At 36.5% G+C, this 18,754-nt stretch overlaps 1 protein-coding gene, 1 long non-coding RNA gene and 1 pseudogene across 2 annotated transcripts in view; 1 reads left to right on the plus strand and 2 right to left on the minus strand.

Moving 5' to 3' along the window:
- The window catches only part of LOC126612252 (uncharacterized), a 24,701-nt gene extending 23,939 nt beyond the window's left edge, over positions 1–762 (plus strand). Inside the window, exon 3 of the long non-coding RNA XR_007618994.1 lies at positions 439–762. This is a non-coding gene — a long non-coding RNA (uncharacterized LOC126612252). The remainder of the gene's footprint in view (positions 1–438) is intronic.
- Positions 763–4,547: 3,785 nt separating this feature from the next.
- On the minus strand, positions 4,548–6,664 carry LOC126611740 (peroxidase 3-like). Its single transcript, XM_050280116.1, has 5 exons — positions 6,606–6,664; positions 6,094–6,478; positions 5,798–5,989; positions 5,523–5,685; positions 4,548–5,131 (listed from the first exon to the last, which is right to left on the minus strand). The coding sequence occupies exons 1-5, from the start codon at positions 6,662–6,664 to the stop codon at positions 4,716–4,718; spliced, it is 1,215 nt and encodes a 404-aa protein (XP_050136073.1). The 3' UTR covers positions 4,548–4,715.
- A 7,570-nt stretch (positions 6,665–14,234) lies between these two features.
- On the minus strand, positions 14,235–18,344 carry LOC126612253 (peroxidase 27-like; annotated as a pseudogene).
- Between the last annotated feature and the right edge of the window lie 410 nt (positions 18,345–18,754).

The raw sequence follows: 18,754 nt of genomic DNA on the forward strand, positions 1-18,754 counted from the left end.
CCCAATCTTGTTGTACATACCTTTTTAGTGGTTTCGACTTATGTGCATTATATTGCCGTATAGGTCATTGTAGTGACTCCGGCTAGATTGACATAGAGCTATGATTCAACCGTACAGACTATCACAGGGGTTCCGGCTAACATATCATATTTCTATGAATTTATTCTTACTTGGATTGCTTACTCTGTTATATATTGGCATGTCATATATTTGAATATGATTATGTGAAGCATGAATTAGATTGATATGATTTCATATATATATATATATATATATATATATATATATATATATATATATTATGTATATGCTTATATCCTGATTCTGGGAAAAATTATACATGTTTTATAGCGAGGGGTTAGATATGTTGATAAATGAAATGGTTTTGTAAAACATTTGTTTTTGCCCACTCACGCTTTCTGTTTTACGCCCCTCCAGGTTTTAAGTAAGCTTGCTGTTGGTGACTTGAGGACGTCAACGGTTGTGACCTATCTAAATAATAGTAGGACATTCCTGGTACTGTATAACTGGTACTTGTCCTACTGGACTGCACCTAGACTTATTATGCTCTGATTAGGAGCGTTTACTGTTGTAACTAACTCCTATCACTTCCTGTTTAGTAGTGCACTCTAGTAATTCGGTTTTTAATTATTTGTATAATTCTTATCTTTATTGCTTCCGCACTGTGCACATGGCTATGTCGCTCTCACGTGACGGCCATCATACCTTGATCTTGTTCGGGGTGTGTTATTAAAGATGAGTTATGGGGAAACTTTCGGTTTGTCTTTCATACTTACGGTAGTTCTTGCTCCATCATATATATCTTTTATAACTTTGAATATATGCTAGTTGTACTCATTTCTTCTCTAAAATCCTTTTCTCTAAAATCTTCCAAAGAATGTCTCTTGGGACCTTATCATACACTTTTTCTAAATCTATAAAGACCATGTGCAAATCCTTTTTCATATCTCTATATCTTTCCATCGATCTTCGTAAAAGATAAATTGCCTCCATGGTTGAGCGCCCTAGCATGAACCTGAATTGGTTGTTCGAGATTCGTGTTTCTTGCCTCAGTCTATGCTCAATTACTCTCTCCCAGAGCTTCATTGTATGACTCATTAACTTAATACCCCTATAGTTCATGCAATTTTGTATGTTGCCCTTATTCTTGTAGATAGGCACCAAAGTGCTATTTCGCCACTCATTTGGCATCTTCTTCGTTTTCAAAATCCTATTGAAAAGGTCTGTGAGCCATGCTATACCCATCTTTCCCAAGACTTTCCACACTTCGATTGGTATATCATCTGGGCCCACTGCTTTTCTATCCTTCATCTTTTTCTAAGAATAATCTACAAATGACGAATTAAAATTTAACTAGTTTAGACACTTGAAAAAAATTACATAATGGAAACCACAAGAAATTATATATATGTAAAGGAGCAATATGAAGAAATAAATTTTGGGGCTAAAATTTTAAGTCAAAACCATTAGCGGAGAAAAATTGTTTGAGGGTTAGAACCTAAATTTTTGGGCTAAAAAATTATGTATTAACTCCAACCATTTGAGTTGATCAAAGGAGGTAATTATAAGATTACAAAGGAACAATACGAGGAAATAAATCAAAATAATCCTTTGTCCACAAGACAAAAATACCTTCTTTTTTTTTTTAAATTTTTTTTGTCAATGGTTACTTTATTAGCTAAGCACAACATAATTACAAAATAGAGGCCAAAAGACAATATTCACACAATCAAAAGAATGGACCTCTAGAGTAACCAAAAGCCCAAAACTTTGTTTCAGGCCCAAAATAGAGAAAACAGACAAGCAAACCCTATCTGCTTCCTTCCAAGCTGCTGCCGAAAGCACCACTATGACATCCCATAATGATTACGAACCGTCACCACCAACTATTGCCAGGAACCAAGGTATGAAATGCCGATATTATCGGTGATATTTCGCCGATAATATCGGTTTTTTGAGTTACCGATATTTTAATACTTATCCACTAAGTTTTCGTCAAAATATCGCGATATTATCGATAATATATCGATAATATCGCGATATTTTGGAGATGTGCGAATCGGAGAAGAACGCCGGAGCTTCTACAACTCCGGCCGACTGTAAAAGAGCACCCTAGACTCCGATCTAGGTATCAAAATGAAATACAAGATGAGAGGAATGTTTTTATAACTTCCGTTTGCCGTGAAATGGTCGGAGGTGTTCGGAAAGTTCGTCGACACCCACGTCGGATGGGTGTGCCTATTCCCGAGCCGATTTCGTCCTAAAAACCTTGCAAAAACACGAGATAGAACTTAAATTTCACATCTAAACTTCAATCTAGAACAGAATGAGGTAAACTTGAAGCTTACCTAACCGGAGAAATTCAAGAAACTCGCCGAAGGGTTCCTGCGTCGTCGAGTTGCAGAGACGAGAATGAGAGGGAGAAAGACGAGGTTGCTGATGACGATGGGTGTCTTCCTCAAGCTGGTGTGATGGTGTGCGTGTGTGTATGTAGGTCTCGGTGCAGAGAGAAATGAGAGAGATGAGAGTTTAGAGAGAGAGACGGCACCGACGAGAGCTATTTGTTTTTTTTTTATCTTAAAGAGAGAGAGGTTTAAGAGAAATGGGAAGAGAGGGCCGAGTGAAATGAAATGAGGTCCTTGAATTATTGAGAGATATGTCTGAGAGAGGCCTAAGATTTCTAAAAGGTAATCAGAAATGGGAAAAATGGGGCACATCTTAGCCTTTATTTTGGAATCCTAAGAAGTTCACCACATGGATGCATGACATGTGTGCATGCCATGTCTGTTGAATGGGAAAAGTCTAACACGGAAAGACAAAGAGCCGTTTGGGGCTCTAGGCTCGAGGCAAGATAGAAAGTGCTAGGGTTTTTTTTTTTAGAAATGAACATAAGCTACTAAATTTGGATATATTATAGTTGTTGCTAAAGATTGACACCAGTGTGGATTTGGACGTGTTGGTCAACATGTCCTCACAATCCCCAAGTTCTCCAATTTGAACCCTAGCGCCCATCGAATTTTTCTTTCTTTTTGATGCGTTTTTCCCATGGCTCTAGGTCTTGATTTCGAATCTAGGTGAGCCCTCACAACTTTTTCTTTTTTTTCTTTTTGTTTTATTATTTGTTTATTTTAATTTATTTGTTTCTTTTATGTTTTTCCTTTCTTTTAGTTTCTTTGTCTTAGGCGTTCGTTTTTATTAAAGTAGGATGTAAAATCAATTATCTCAAAATTATGTGTTTTTAAATTTTGGACTTGTTTGTTGGATACTTTTTTTGCATTTTATCATTCTTTTATTATGAAAATATGCTAAAATATCACTTATGTTTTTGTGAAAATATGCTAAAATATTTATATATATGGTTTTTTTTGAATTTTTTTGTACTAATTCATTATATATAAATGATTATGGTGTGTTTAAACTTCTTTCATTAATTACTACATATTTTCTATACTCACAATGTTTGCCAGCTCGCTATATAATCAACTTAAATCAGTTAAATCCATCATACAATGCATTTCCTTCCAATTTTTTGTGATAAACTAATAGATAATTGACTAAATAAACATCCTGCAAAGTTTCAATAAAAATTTCCAAGTTTTTCTTATAATTTCCATGGTTTCCATATTATTTTTATCGATATTGATAATATCTCGATATTTCCATCGATATTTCTGTGTTTTTGGACTACCGATATTTCTGGTATCATCGATATTTTATACCTTGCCAGGATCCAACACCTTATAAATGGAAAGTTAATGGACTTTGTCTTTCATCAGATAATATTTCGCCAATTGCAATTACCAAGTAAGAGAAACTAAAGAAGCCTGTGGGATTACCATAAGAAACACTGCCAGAAAAGGCAAACAAAGAGAAGAAGGTGGTGTGGCCACCCGAGCGGGTGCGAATACTGAAACTCTATGCACATAACATTCCCAGTTAAGGACCGCAACAGTTCGCAGTCAATAGAGATTGCAGATTGAAACGGAGATGGGATCGGTGGAAGCCAAATGAAGGACATGTATGGATAAGTGGATGAATAGATCTAGGACAGGAAGATCAGTGATAGTTGAAGTGGAAAGACTAAGGAAAAAATGAAGGAAATCAGAGAAAAGCAACCCAAAAAAAAAAAAAAAACAAAAAAACAAAAAAAAATAAAAGAAGAAAGAGGAAGCAGAGATGATGCAGTAAGGGCTGTCACAAACCTTAATCGAAATTAGTGCCGGGGCCTAAAGAAGATCTAGCTTTGTTGCTATTCTCACTCATGGAGAGAAAAAAATTTCACTCTCAGAGAGAATCTCTCTCACTCACAAAGAGATCAAGACAAAGAAACCAAAACCAAACCAAATAAAAAATCATATAAAATCCCTAATTAAATCAAATCATATCAAATCCCTAATTAAAATAATTCTCTAAAATATTTTCTTTATATTTTCCAAACAGTTTTTTCTCCCCAATACCAATGATTTAATGTTACACGAAGACAAAGTTGACTATGAGATTTAATGTTACACGAAGACAAAGTTGACTATGAGAAAGCAACACTCCAAATGGACCTCAATTTTATTCATACAAAACAATACAATATCAAAAAGCATAACATGCAGTTTACAATCATTATCAATTTTATCACACCAAAAAAAAAAAAAAAAAAAAAAAGAGAGAGAGACTGAAAATTAACCAAAGATTATCATTTTCTAGCTATTCACAACTGAACATTGCTTCCTAATCTCGCCAGCCGATCCAGTCTTAACGTTAGCCCGACCCATTTTCTCCATAGACTTTCCAAACTCATCGTAGAAGTTCTGCAGTGAACCTTTGAGCAGCTGGTGGATATAATTATAAGTTGTTGAGCTGGTTGTCAAAGCAGCATCGGATTGGAAGAGCCCTCGCCTTTTGAGCAAAAGTGTGTAGTAGCTTAGGTCAAAAGTCCTGACGCTTCCAGGGTCCATCTCAACAATTGTGGTGTTATCAGTTGGAGTTTTGCACTTGTTGGCCTTGAGATTCGCTGCGTATTGGGTGTTCAAAGCGGGGTCCTGGTCACCCACTCCGGTGAAATTGTAAAGGCGGTTTGAAAATGATGAGCAATGAGAGACCCCAATTGTGTGAGCACCTGAGAAGAAAAAAAGCATATTAACCCATACGGTGTGATTAGATATTAGCTTTAATATGGTAGCATTACTGGCACTATTTTATTATTTCCTTGCCAAATGCATCACATATGTTTTTATCTATTTTATTTGTGGATGTTAATAGTTATTGTATGTTGTTTTTGTAGTACACGTTGTCAGATTGTAAATTAACATTTCGATTAAGTTAATTGTCGTTTATAATTTGTAATTTTGATTCATAATCAATATAGATCTAATAAGAGAACATTACCACGTATACATTGTGAGATTCTAATCTAAATAATCATATGTAACAGGTAAGATAATTATTTGGCAAGAAGATTCGTTTCCTTTATTTGCATATTTACTATTATGTTTAAGGATTAGCTTTACCAGATAGCAAGACCAAGTCCTTCAAATCAAGACCCGTGTTGGCAAAAGTTCTTTGGAGATTGCTGAAGTTGGAAGTTGGGGGTGGAATGTTGGCTAAGGCATCTGCCCTCCTTGCGATCACCCCATCTCTTCTACCTGTTGGAACCTTCCAAGTTGGACCTCCCTACACACCATGCCCATAAAACAAATAAATAAACAAAGTTGAAATCCAATAAATAATTGGGACGTTTGATTATTTTGGTTTTTAAACTTTGATGGTTGGTTGGAGATCTTACTGTTGCAACAATAGAATCTCTTGCTGCCAAAGCAATAGTGTCTGCGCAAGAAACTATTCCAGGGCATTGAGCTTCAAGTCGGCTCTTTATTCTGTCGATGAAGTCAAACCCTCTGAGGGTTAGATTTGGGGGAGCATCTTTTTCAGCTTGGTTACTTGAAGTCGAGTTCAGAAGAATAGATGCATCACAACCCTAATAAGCAAAAATCATTCATTAGTTCCAAATTACAATTCTAACCCTAATGATATTACTTGCAGAGAATGTTGGTCTGTAGAGAGAAGAAGATGGATACATACCCTGACAAAGCAATCATGGAAGTGCAACCTTATGAGAGCAGCTGCAAGTGAGGGTGAGTTGTGGATGTGCTCCTCGACGTAGTCTTTCACAATCTTCTCTGCATTCGGGCAGTTCTTGGCATAGAAACCCAGTTGCAACTGAGCCTCACTGAGGCCTATGATCACCAAAAGACATGAAACCAAAATCCCAGAAAATCGAGTCGACCCCATTTTTCGTTGTAACTGTGCTTCAACTTGTATTAATTTGGAGGAAAGAAACTTGATTTGAAAGTATTTGCAATTACAAAACTGTGGTTTGAAATTTATAAGCCTCCCCCAAGGCCCCAACTTCAACTTTGTGGACCTCTGCAAAATAAGAAAATGCAAGGTGACGAAAATAGTCCAGCTATCCAACTAACATGTGCTTGGAAGCGATGCTATATCATTTCTTTAATATTATAACTAGGACGAGCAGTTAGGGTTGTTCCACATAAGACAAGTGAATTAAATCCCATATCAGGAATGTTTTGTACTTTGGTGATGGATTATATTTGAAGCACATATTTATGGTCTCATTGCCACCAAATTTCATGTCCTTTTCATGGTAATTGGTGATTAAGTACATGTGCCTGAGGAATGAGTATCAATTTATTGGTCTAATCATCACACACTACCATATGATGTCACCAATCTACTTATATTGTTACACGTGTATCTATTCACTATTAGAGATTTATACTCTAAGTTCATACATTTTTAATTTTCTCAACTTCATGTTATATATGATATGTAAATTAGTAAAATCATTTAACAATGTGACCGTCATATTCAAATAAATGTGAAACTGGATTAATTAAATTGGTACGCACCAATTTTAATAGTCAATGGTGGAGGCTTTACATGTATAAACATGTAACGTGGATTTGGTGGATATTGATCTTACATTTGCATATAAATTAAGCAGTTTATTCACCTGCTCCTATACTGGCAATTTAATTCTTATCATTCTTCTAACCTATCCAATTTATTAACAATAATTGTTTATCTGCTTCCACCTGCGTTGCTTCCCTTGTTAAAGAAAGTAAAACATATATATTATGCAATGAATGACAAGATGGCAAAGAACAAGTCAATCGATCGAGTCGAGCTGACGAACCTAAGGCCTCCTCAGCTATATATGTTTGCCGGTGCAGGCAATTGCTGAAATCACTTCTTTAATCCCTGTCAATATCTCTATGAAGCTTCGGGACTAAGAATTAATATATCGGAGTAACAAGGCAAATTAGTAAAGTCTAGTACTTCGCTAGCTCTTTATTCGTACCATGGAAAGATGTACCTCTAGGGCTTTAGACAGTTCAATGAAAACAATTGAAGAGAATCCGCTTTAGGGTTTCCATAATGAAAATTAAAGTTAAAAAAAAAAAAAGTAGTACTAAAAGTGAGGATGACACATGATAAATCTTTGTTAGCTTGTCATCTACTTTGTAATGGAACTTTTAAGCATATATAAGGTTGGTTATGAGTTAATCTATTTATTGCAATTCTTTTTAACTAGAATTGTGATTGTGTAAATCTTAGCAAATTGAATTTCGGATTATGTTCTAGATCTTTCCTATTAGACTTTGTATTCCTTTTAGGGCAAAGAATCCCGCTATGTTTAATATAAATAAAGACACAAAATGATGAGAAATAACCCAATAGAGATTCTCTAACTCTCTTTTCTCTCTTTCTCATGTGCCACAACTTATCCCTATTCCCTCACTAATATACACCTACAACAATATTATGTATTTTTTAAGGGAGAATACCTGCTCCAATTATTACTTTCAAGCATACAAAGAGGTTGGTTATTATGTATCTTTGAAGGAAAAATTGCTCTAACTTATTAATTCTTTCTATAATCTAGGTGGAGATATTCTCATGTGTCACTAGGTAGCTTTATATAGAAATACACAAATAAATGAATATATACAAAATGGTGATGCATTACTGGTGATGATACATATGGTGATTCATGACTGAACTGCATATTTATATAGCAGAGCCAAATTACAGAAAGTTTCGTTCTCTTTTCAATTTTTTGAAGTGCAATCCATGTTCTTCTCAAATGTTGGTGAATTTTATTATAATTTTATCAATATGTAAATGTTAGAGTTGTGATATTTATCCGATGTCTAATTGGTGGACGCCGGGCCATATGATATAATAATCAACACAACCAGAGCACGTCGATGAAAGTTAGCCATCAATTGTGTCCGACACTTTGTTGCATACAAACCACTTTTCTGTTTCAATCGAATAATGTTAAAGCCTTATTGATTCGAAACACAAATATATTATAAAAATGAAATGACCTAAATAATTTATTTGTCGGAAAATAATAAAACATTTACAGGATATGCTGTTGAAAGGCTCCCACACCATGGCAGTCCAAAATCATCACGACGTGGTAACCAATTTTGGCTATAACCCTTTTGGAACACGCAACACATGCATGCATTACTAATTATGCAAACAATATTCATACTTACAATTGCAAATTCAAATCACCAACTGAATCAAAATGTATACATGAAGTGATTTCCGCATTCCATATTTTTCTCTTCTTAGTTCTTACCAAGGTATTAAATATCGATGATATCAGAAATATCGGTAGTCCGAAAACACAAAAATATCGATGGAAATATCGGGATATTATCGATATCGATAAAAATAATATGGAAACCACGGAAATTGTAAGAAAAACTTGGAAATTTTTATTGAAACTTTGCAGGATGTTTATTTAGTCAATTATCTATTAGTTTATCACAAAAAATTGGAAGGAAATGCATTGCATGATGGATTTAACATTATCAAGTTGATTATATAGCGAGCTGGCAAACATTGTGAGTGTAGAAAATATGTAGTAATTAATGAAAGAAGTTTAAACACACCATAATCATTTATATAAAATGAATTAGTACAATATTTTACACTTTATACATTACATGGTAAGATACATGAGTGACTTAGTACCACATAGAGTTCCTATGAGGTTCAAATTTTTCACTATCTTCATCATCTCTATGTGTAGAGTGAGTGTATTGTGAAGAGTAGTTATCAAATGATAAATCCCCAAAATAGTTTTTCATGTAATTGTTAACATGCCACCCATATGGATCCGAGATTGGTTGACGTTGTCCATAAGCAAAATCATTTGAAGATTGAGTCTCGAATTGTTTCCATGAGTCGCTCGATTCCATCCCAACAGGAATGGGATATGAAGGGTAGGGAAATGGTTGGTTATGAGTATAACCATAGTTACTACTTCCCACTCCAACAGAGTCTGAAGTTATAGATAATGAGTCATCTTCTTGACTTGACAAAATCCCCTTGCCTCTTTCTCTACGAGTATAGTCCTTCCCTATGACACCAATTCCTGGTCCTGCCTGCCTACTGCCATGGTCCTCATCCTGTGTTGCATGCATGAAGTTTGCCTCACCAGTGAAGGGGCTCATAAATCCGGGAGGTGGTCCAACATAGTTTCCATATCCACCACCACTACCTCTAGCTCCACTATATCCTTCATCATTCCCACCTTCGGTGGTAGGTGAGTCTCCTGATCTTGTACTAGAGCTATCATTAGTATCAGCACGATGTTGTGGTTGTGTAGGATTGGAATAAGGTGGAATTCCAGTGTTTCTTGGTCTTGGGCGCAAAAGTTCTTCCAAATAGTCAGCGCTGCTAGATCCCACCTCCTCCTCTAATACACTTTCTACATTTATCCCTTCATTACGTGCTTCTTCAGCAACTCTATGAGCTGGGTTGCCTTCATCATCATCTAAATGAAGAGGTCTAATCCATTGATAAAGTTGGTTACCCTCTGTATCATCATCTTCACCAACAATATCAAACACATCTAGTGGGTCACCACGGTCGACATGATCTATTTATGCTTCCTTATCTCGAATTTGAAGCTTCATGTTGTAGTAGCAATAAACTAATTTTTCCAACCTACTATGAGCCAACCTATTTATTTGCTTTGTGTGTATGAGTGCAAATGTGCTCCAATTTCTTTCACAAGCAGATGAGGAAGCTGTTTGTGATAATACTTTGATTGCTAACTTTCTCACAGTTGGTGCATCGGTCCCATACATGATCCACCATTCAGCTACAATGAAAAACAATGTTGATAAGCCTAATAACTCCAACAAATTATATTATAAACTTATCGTGAAATATGTTTACACTCACTAGGAGACATTTTTGTTCGAGCAGCAACTGATGTTGGTTCTCCAAAAGTTCTTCTTGCATCTTTAAACCATGTTAGCTGAATTCAATAAATCGTGTTAGTTTAATCCAACAAAGTAATTATTATAATTTAAGTAATTGTGTACCTCATTTCCAAATTGGCCAACTACTGGTGATGCATGGTCTAATTTAGAGTATACATTATGTACAGCATGTATAAGGGTACAATCATCTCCAACACCGGGTCTGTATTGGTATCGAGGATTCAAATAATATGTTGTTCAAAGAAACACATACTCTAATAAGAGAAATAATACTTATGCAACTAAAGAAATGAATTGCAAATTATGACATAATTTATACCTGCTGCATGCAAATCATGGTATAATGTTTTATACCATCGATCTTCAATTATCTTTATGACCCACCTTGCACCATGTTTTCTTTCCAATTCATCCTTCACTACACGCATCAACTCATATATTGCCCCTATAGTAGGATACACTTATGTATCAACAATCCATAAAACTTTGTAAAGAGGTTCAAACACTTGGCACACATGTTCTGATTGAGTCCAAAAAGCATGATCAAGCAATATACTTTCCACCATACGACCTGCATTTGAGCGGCTCAAATTGTGGTTGGCCCAATTGTCACTAGTGAATAGTTGCTTCAACTCTGCTTTCTTCTTAAGTAGGTTGTCTAATGCAATATAGTTGGTGGCGAATCGAGTGGTAGCTGGACGAATAATTTCTCCTTTGCAAAATTCACGCATCTTTGCCAACAACCAACCGTGATTGTAAATATAATTTGTGATCGTTCTAGCTCTTTTTACCACAGTAGCAACATTCTCTCTCTTCCCCATTGCCTCAAACATGAGATCAATACAATGTGCTGCACATGATGTCCAAAACACATTATGATGCTTCATTAACTTTTTTCCAACTTTGACAAATGCATAACCATTGTCGGTCATGACTTGGACAACATTATGCTCTCCCACCTCCATGATTACATCCCTCAATAATTTGTAAATATACTTGTAGTTCTTTATATGGTCTGAAACATCAACAGACTTAAAAAAAATTGTCTTTCCCTTGGAGTATACCATGAAGTTTATGATAGACAATCTGGTCGGGCCAGTCAATCCGTCACACATGATTGTGCAACCATTAGTTTCCCACTTTGACCTCAACTTGTTAACATACTCGCCAATGTCTTTATACTCCATATCCAAATATTTGTTTCTTATCTCATAAGGAGTGGGAGGTTGTACTCCAACACAGGCCTGTTGACATCCCACTACCATATTTTTGAAATGATGTGATGATGCTTTCTCAGCAGGGACATTTTCATAGATAAAGAACTTGCTAATTAGACGCCCCATTCCCTCCTTCACATTACCTCTAGTGAAATAACTCCAAACACTATTTTGACGTGCTTTGGATGACTTATATAAACTTGGGGCTATTGGTGGTGTTGGTTGTGATTCTCTAAGACTACCTCCCCGTCTCATTAGTGCACCACCACTTGTCCCGAAACCTTGTGCTCTATTAGGAATTTTATAAAGGTGTTCTCTTTCCCATGCTGATTGTTTGGAGGCACGTAAAACTTGTTTCAAACTGCGTCGTTCTTCAGGTCCCATGTCATCATCACATTCGTCCTCATCGTCATCATCATCACTGTCAACCGCTTGGCCAATGACTTCTCCTCGTAACCCAGCTCGAATATTTTCCATTCCATGTGTTATCTTTTCCTTCTACTGTTTTTTATTTTTTAATAATGTGCTGATGAATGCCTTCACTTATGGGGGGACATTATCGCATCGTTGGACATTTTTTGCTGGATCTAATCCACTAAGATGGTACTTAAGTCGTGTCACTCCACCACTCTTCATTACCCGACCACAATATTTGCAAATTGTGCCATGTTTGTTTCCGTCTATTGGGTCTCCATGTTCCCAAGCTGGATCACATTTAGTAACTCCACTGGACATCTTAAACGTATCTATATTTATTTTTCATGAAAATTAGACAATTATTTTTTGGCCAAAAAATATAGTAGTGATGACGGTTATATAAGAGAACCTAAATAATAAAGTTATTCTACAGAAGAATTAAATACGAAGTAAAGAAAATGATTGTAAAAATTTAAGTAATTATAAAAATAATATGGAATAATAAAACCTAATATTAATGAATAATAATCCAATTTGATAAAAAAAATAATCCTAATATAAAACATAGTGATGAATAATAATCCAATTTGATAATAATCCAATTTAATAATAATCCAATTTAATGAATAATCCAATTTCATAATAATCCAATTTAATGAATAATAATCCAATTTGATAATAAAAAAACCTAATATTAATGAATAATAATCCAATTTGATAATAAAATCTAATATTAATAAAATAATAAATAACATTAAACATATTAAAATTATCCTAGGGAATAATTGTACAACATTACTTAATTACTTAAAAAAACTAACATGTAATTGTTAACATTACTTAATTACTTACAAAAATTAACATGCAAGTATTAATTACTTAAAAAAATTAACATACGAGTCCACACAAATTTTTTTGTTGTTGTATAAATTACAATAATATAAATATAAGTTTGTAAACTTACCTTAAATATGGAACCCTTTGTGTTCAAGCTCTGGAATGGCTTTGAAAGGGGTAAGGGAAGAAGAAGAAACGAAAATGCTCTGAATGACTCTGATACTCCACCTCTGAGAATGTGAAAGAATATCACAGACAGTGGCACACGGTTTTGAATGTGAAAGAATATCACAGACTCACAGTGGCACACGGTTTCATTATGAAAGCATTATTATTTTTGTCCATGGTCTGAAATTGTAAAAAGCGATTGTAAAAGTTGTCAGGTTAGTCAGATGACCCAACCACACACACACACACACACACACAGACACGTCACCACACACGCACACAAGTTGTGTGACACAACACACGCACACAGACACTCACACGCACACAGTCTCTCTCTCTCGATCCTTCTCTCTTCTCTGAGCTTCTTCTCCTCATCCTCCATTATCCCACACACACACACAGATCTCCCACACACACGCACAGAGACCCAAGGTCTCTCGATCCTTATCCCACATCGCCTTCTGCTCCTCCCTCATCGGCGCCGTCTCTCTCCTTTCTCTCTGCACCGAGGGTCGGAGACCCACATACACACACGCACACCATTGCACCTGCTTCAGGAAGACACCCATCATCATCAGCAACCTCGTCTTTCTCCCTCTCCTTCTCGTCTCTGCAACTCTGCAAACGCAGGAACTCCAGCGAGTTTCTTGAATTTCTCCGGTTAGGTAAGCTTCGGGTTTGCCTCTTTCTGTTCTAGATTGAAGCTTATATGTGAAATTTAAGTTCAAAATCGTGTTTTTGCAAGGTTTTTGGGACGAAATCGGCTCGGGAATAGGCACACCCATCTCCGGCGAGGCCGTGGGTGTCGACGAACTTTCCGAACACCTGCGACCTTTTCATGGCAAATGGAATTTATAAAAACGTTCATCTCGTCTTCTATTTCATTTTGATACCTAGATCGGAGTCTAGGGTGCTTTTTTACAATCGGCCGGAGCTATAGAAGCTCCGGCGTTCTTCTCCGACAAGACACAGTTCCAAAATATCGCAATAGTTTCGGAAATATCACGATATTATCGATATTATCGATAATATCGTGATATTTTGACGAAAACCCGTTGGATACCTATTAAAATATCGGTACCGTGAAAAACCGATTATATCGGCGATATATCGTCGATATTATCCGCATTTGAGACATTGGTTCTTACACACTTTTTCTTATTCTAGCCTTCGCATTGCAGAAATCTAAAGAGAAAAAAAAAAAAAGTATGTGAAAATCATTTCCCAATGTATAGATAGTTAATTGCCTTCAGTTGACAAAAGCACAATGCTTCCTTATTTCACCGTTGTTGCCTGTGAGGACTCCAATATTACCCATATTCACCATTGAGACACCAAAATCGTTTAGAAAGGTGGATCCATGAGTGGTGGGCTTGCTTTGTCACATAGGCTTTTGTCTCATTGTTATCAAGAAGAGCCGAGTCAGACTGGAATAGTCCTCTTCTTTTAGCGACAAGATTGTAGAAATCTTCATCAAAGGTTTAAAGCTTCCAGGATCCATCTCAACGAGGCTAGTTGTGTCCCCTGGCTTGCATTTTGTCTTCAGCTGAGCTATGTAATTTTTGTCCAATTTTGGGTTTGTATCACCATTTCCGGTGAAATTATACAAGCGATTCATGAAGGACAGGCAGCGAGATATGCCGATTGTGTGTCCTCCTAAGAACAATGAAGAAAAGAGAGATCAGATCATGTTGATTAGGGTTTCATGAAGCAAAAACAAATAGAGAAATAAAATTTGCATGCATGTTAACGTAATAATATTCACCTGACAGAACCGCTAGGTCTTTAGCACTTAAACCCTTGGCAGCAAATGCTGCTTTGAGTTGAGTTATGTCAGCAAAAGGAGAAGGTAAGCCCCTGTTGGCCTCTGAGGCTAATGGCACTCTTCCATCTCTTCGTCCAGTCGGAACCTCCCAAAATGAGCGACGAACCTGGAAAAAATATATTCATTCATTTTGTCAGATATATGAAATTGACGTTTGTTTTTTTTATACAAACGATAGTGAGGGATGGGGAATCGAAGATCTCGGGTGCAGGAAAATATCCCTAACCAGTTGAACTACAATCCCCTTACACACGATATCCCTTTTTTAATTTAAAGAAACATCCATTCTTAATCTAATAATATATTTAATAAATATTGATTTATGTGGAATGAGTTTAATTTGTACCATTCTTATTAACTACATTGTAAAGATGAAGAAATGGTACAGTGGAAGAGGAAGATGATAGAGAGAAAACCAGAAAGATTGTATTGATTAAATGGAGAAAATGTATACAAAAGAACTTAAAGAAATGATAGCTATACAATCCCTTATATAGCCATATAACCTAATTACAATAATACCCTTCTAACTATACTAACCAATCTTATCCTTATGACAACCTACCAACACATTTCAACTAACTATATTCTTCATTACTAAGTAACCATGTCATCACTAATGACTATGGTTAATACTCCCCCCTCAAACTGAACTTGGTGTAGCCAAGTGAAGGTTGAACGATCTAGAACGCTGAAACTGATCTGGAACTGCAAGACCAAGATGTATGCAGGGGCTGTTGTCGTTCATCAATTCTGCCATGTTGGCTATTTCTCATTTATTGGTGGTGGTTCTGTGATGGCACAGGATGTTCCAAAATACATGATGGTGGCAGGAGAAAGAGCTGTGCTTCGTGGTCTTGGTCTGAACATACCCAACAAATGTTCGACAGTGAACTGAGAAGCCATAGTTGACATTGCCAAGAAACGAAATCTACCAAGGAGAATGACACTCCCAAGAAACTAAACTACCACGGAGAATGACACTCCAAGAAACTAAATCTACCAAGGAGAATGACACTCCAAGAAACCAAATCAGCCAAGGAGAATGACACTCCAAAGCACAACACAAATCTCACACTTCTACTAAAAATACCAAATAAGGAGACTGACACTCCATGAACACAAATCATACTGCAACTTAGGAGACTGACACTCCATGAACACAAATCATACTGCAACTGAGGAGAATGAAACTCCAAATCATATTGCAACTTAGGAGAATGAAACTCCAAGATTCATAGAAAGAATGACACTTTCTTCTTTAAATTGACAAGAAAACTAATACTTGCAGAGATCAACACATCAAGACCACAGCTTCACTTCAATTAAACCTCGAAAGTACATCAAATACCACAGCTTCAACAAACACCCAATGTCTTCACCAGATCAACAGAATCGTAGAAACTCCCACACATTGTTGATGCAGAAAGAATAACACTGTCTTGAAAGATTGACATTTTCTTGACTACAAAACTTCGTATTTCTACACATCAACATATCCAATACAATATATGCAGATGAACACAAACACCCAAATCAACATATGCATCCCAGATCAATCAGAAATATCCCACTTCAACAACTTGAGAATTTAGCAACCCAGAAATCAAAAATTGACTATAATCTTCGAATTAAAGGAATAACAACACCTGAAACAATCACGAAGACACTGAGCAACCCAGAAGAATCCAACACTCTGATTTCGGACACATCCAACAGCAATTCACGAAGACTGCCACTCCATCGTTCCAACTTCGCACCTCTGCGACAACCCTCGGAGGCGATAACAGCGGAAGAATCAGGATCGGACAACACCAGAAGAAAGGAATCACGCAATAAAGAAATCGAGGCGGTGACGCAACGCGTTTTGGTGACAAGGTACGAACTGTAAGACGGATTAATCAAATCAAGACTCTTCTACTGTGCTGAGATCCAAAGGGTGCTCTGTCATGGCGTCGTTTCTTGAACTGCAATTTCATGGTTCTTTCTTCAAGTTCTAGACGATACTAACTGTGTTTGCTCTGTTTGACCAAGTTCTGATGAACCGGGTATGCAGCCTTCATAGTAACTTTTGAACTGGGAATTTCGTCAAACACCTGGAGTGCATAAGTGACATATATTTCATTGGTGGTGGTCTGCAAACACCCAAAAGCCTAAAAGATTGAACTTGGAATTCCTGCGAGTCAGCAACAACTTCACAAAAAAATCAACCCATAAATCCGAGTCGTTCGAGGGAGGATCTGAGAACCCAATCGAATGACATCGCAGGAGCAGGGAGCGATGGACACTGCCAGGCTCGACGACATAATCAGGCGGCTCACGGAGGTCCGATTGGCCAAGCCGGGGAAATCTTTCTTCAGCAGCCCAATTTGTCCAAGCTCGAAGCCCCAATCAAAATTTGCGGTGAAACCCAGATGAAAAATTGAGGTTCTTGATTCCTGTTCTCCATGGAAATGCTTGGATCTTTTCACAACAGATTCAAGAAAACCCAGAAGAAAAGGACCATCGAGCAGCCAGAGAAGGTAATAAAGAAAAAAAAAATCCAGAGACCAAACAAAAAAATAAGAACTATGAATACGCGGAAATGAAAGAAAGCAACGAAGAAAGATAGAAGAGAAATCAACCACCAAGATCCATGGCATGAGCCTTGGTGGCTCTGATACCATATTACCTACATTGTAAAGATGAAGAAATGGTACAGTGGAAGAGGAAGATGATAGAGAGAAAACCAGAAAGATTGTATTGATTAAATGGAGAAAATGTATACAAAAGAACTTAAAGAAATGATAGCTATACAATCCCTTATATAGCCATATAACCTAATTACAATAATACCCTTCTAACTATACTAACCAATCTTATCCTCATGACAACCTACCAACACATTTCAACTAACTATATTCTTCATTACTAAGTAACCATGTCATCACTAATGACTATGGTTAATAATTCTAACTGCATCACGAGCTACCAAGGCCAAGATATCAGCACAAGAAACAACACCAGGACACTTCTCTTCTACTGCAGATTTTACTGCATCTATGACATGGAACCCTCTTAAGCTCTGGTTGGGGATTGTTTCTTTCTCAGCATGACTGTTTGATGTGGAATTCAATAGCACAGAACCATCACATCCCTGAAAATAAAAATTTAAGGGAATTAGTTACTTTGCAAAATTCGGTAACTAGCAATTGTTATGCCAACAAAAAAATAATTCAAGGGACAGTTTTCAACAGAAATTGTTATGTCATTAGCAGGACTTAATGGATTACTTAGGAGACAAGTAACACAACCAAATGACATATCACTTACCCTAACAAAACAATCATGAAAATGCATCCTTAGAATAGGAGCAGCAAAAGTTGGTGGTCTATATATGTATTGATGAGTAGTCCCTGCCACAATAGCTTCTAAATCGGGGCATGTTTTTTAGTAGAACCCGACTTTCAATTTCTGCGCATTGCTTGAGTCTAAGGCCAACAAGGCAATTAGAACTTGAAGAAGCAAGATTGAGATGAGCTTTGGAAAAGCCATTGTCTTTAGAGATGGATTGAATTGAAACCAGACATGTCTGGTTTTGTAGTTAATGTTTAGGCCTTTGAACTTGCCATCGTAAAGTTATTTTATGAACGTTATATTATCTAAAACGTTAATTAAGGCCTTCAAGGCTTGACCAAACAATCGAGTTGACAACGTCTTCATAAAAAAAAAAAAGAACTGAGCAATTTTTTGCCCTTTTCTGGAATTGTGCAGTGAGTTGGCCATTTTGCCCTTTCTTCTTTCTGGTGCCCTTCTTCTTTCTGGTGCCGCGTTCTTCATCATTTGCGGTTCTTTGCTTTTCAAAACCCACGCACATTTTTTAATCATTTTTCCCTTAGAACAATTATTTTTTTAATTTTTTGCGCCACAAACCATGTGGCTGGATTTAACTCTTGACAACTTTA

This window comes from Malus sylvestris, chromosome 17, assembly GCF_916048215.2.
Source record: "Malus sylvestris chromosome 17, drMalSylv7.2, whole genome shotgun sequence".
Classification (NCBI taxonomy): Eukaryota; Viridiplantae; Streptophyta; class Magnoliopsida; order Rosales; family Rosaceae; genus Malus; species Malus sylvestris.

Coding starts and splice junctions, on each gene's coding strand:
- LOC126611740 (XM_050280116.1), bottom strand. CDS start 6,664: ATGAAATTTGGTGGCAATGAGACCATAAATATGTGCTTCAAATATAAT. Junction 5,990..6,093: donor TCCATGATTGCTTTGTCAGG/GTATGTATCCAT, acceptor TTTGCTTATTAG/GGTTGTGATGCATCTATTCT. Junction 5,686..5,797: donor GAGATTCTATTGTTGCAACA/GTAAGATCTCCA, acceptor CATGGTGTGTAG/GGAGGTCCAACTTGGAAGGT.